Source organism: Galeopterus variegatus, unplaced genomic scaffold (genome assembly GCF_000696425.1).
Source record: "Galeopterus variegatus unplaced genomic scaffold, G_variegatus-3.0.2 Scaffold2954, whole genome shotgun sequence".
In the NCBI taxonomy this organism is placed as follows: Eukaryota; Metazoa; Chordata; class Mammalia; order Dermoptera; family Cynocephalidae; genus Galeopterus; species Galeopterus variegatus.
In genome coordinates, this window is record NW_007729065.1 from 2,807 (window position 1) to 4,324 (window position 1,518).

At 31.9% G+C, this 1,518-nt stretch overlaps 1 protein-coding gene across 1 annotated transcript in view; it reads left to right on the forward strand.

Moving 5' to 3' along the window:
• LOC103599419 (cytoplasmic dynein 2 heavy chain 1-like) overlaps positions 1-1,518 on the forward strand; it is a gene marked incomplete at its 5' end in the record, with an annotated part of 226,059 nt that overhangs the window by 2,525 nt on the left and 222,016 nt on the right. The window contains one exon of the mRNA XM_008583524.1: positions 20-187. Coding sequence (XP_008581746.1) covers positions 20-187 — 168 coding nt within the window. The remainder of the gene's footprint in view (positions 1-19; positions 188-1,518) is intronic.

Sequence of the window (1,518 nt, forward strand, 5' to 3'; positions counted from 1 at the left end):
TTTTTTTTGCTTTTTTTAGGATCCGGAAACCATCCACTAGATTATATGTTAGAAATTGTAGCTTATGAAGCACGGCGCTTATTTCGTGACAAAATTGCTGGTGCAAAGGAACTTCATGTATTTGACAACATTTTAACATCAGTGTTTCAAGGAGATTGGGGCTCAGATATATTAGATAATATGGCAGGTAATAATAGAGTTTATATAAATATATAATTGTTATGAGAACTTTAAAGTTATTTTTCTTACCTGTAGCATGACTTCATATGTCTAAACAAATAAAAACTTTGGATATTTTTAATGCTATTTTTTCCATAAGGGGCTGCTCAGGCTTTTTTGCTAGATTTTGGTAATTATGTTCCAAACAAAATATAATGACAATAATTGTTTTCTCGGCAAAAAGGGGTTGAGGCCATACTGTTTTATATTTGCAATGCAGTTATTTTTCCTAAGGAGTTTCACTAATAAAGGTTTTTTTTTTAAACAGCTATATATATATATATATGAAACATATATACATGAAACATATATATACATGAAACATATATACATATGAAACATATATATATATATTAAACATATATATGAAACATATATGTATATGAAACTTAAGGATCATTGAGAACATCCATGTTTGATTATAAAGACCTTTTTTCTTAAGAGTAATGGCCATTCTTATTCCTGTCACTACCTATAATGTCATTAACGCAGAACTTCTCACATATTCTTGTTACCAGCTTCATCCATTGTTATGGTAAACAAAGCATAACACCATTCAGTCAAAGCAGCTGTGTTATATTTGCAACTATTACTGCTTAGTAATCAATTTGCACTTTGAAAACTGCTGTGGGTGTAATGCATGTCTTACGAAAATCATCATGGTGAGAAGGCCTTTGATAGAAATTTTCTAATAAAACTTCTTCCCAGCTACAAAGATGTTTATTCTTTCAGAGTATAAAGTGAGGCTTCAAAAATATTTCATATATAATACATTCTACATATTGTATATTTCTAGATTTGATATTGGTCTCAGGGCCATAATTACATAAGCCAAAGGGAATCTTGAAGGTGGGGTAGGAAGGATGTTGAGATTGACAGAAGGAATTTTCTATGTGCTGCTTGATTTTTGGAATCAGGAAATGAGTTCAGGAGTACCTGAGGCAGGATGAAATGCTGATAATAGTTCAGAGCTGGCTTAATTTTGAGTGAGGGTTTATGTTATTGTGGTCTGTAGCTTTCATGGCTTAGTGAAGAAAGACTTTGGTTCAAATGATGCCATCTTTCTCAGTCTGAAAATTGTCAGTAGTGTCTCTTCTTGCAGAGAGTAGCATATCCTTTAGATAGTAGATAGCATCTGCACCTTATTGGGTGTCTGAGTTTTCTAAAGTTTGGTGGTATCTTTCAGATCACCCTATGTAAAATTCATTAAATAATATATGCCTTTTTTTTTTTGGTATTTTATTCTTTTTTTTTTTTTTGTCTTTTGTCTTTTTCCGTGTCCGGCAACGGATCGCAACC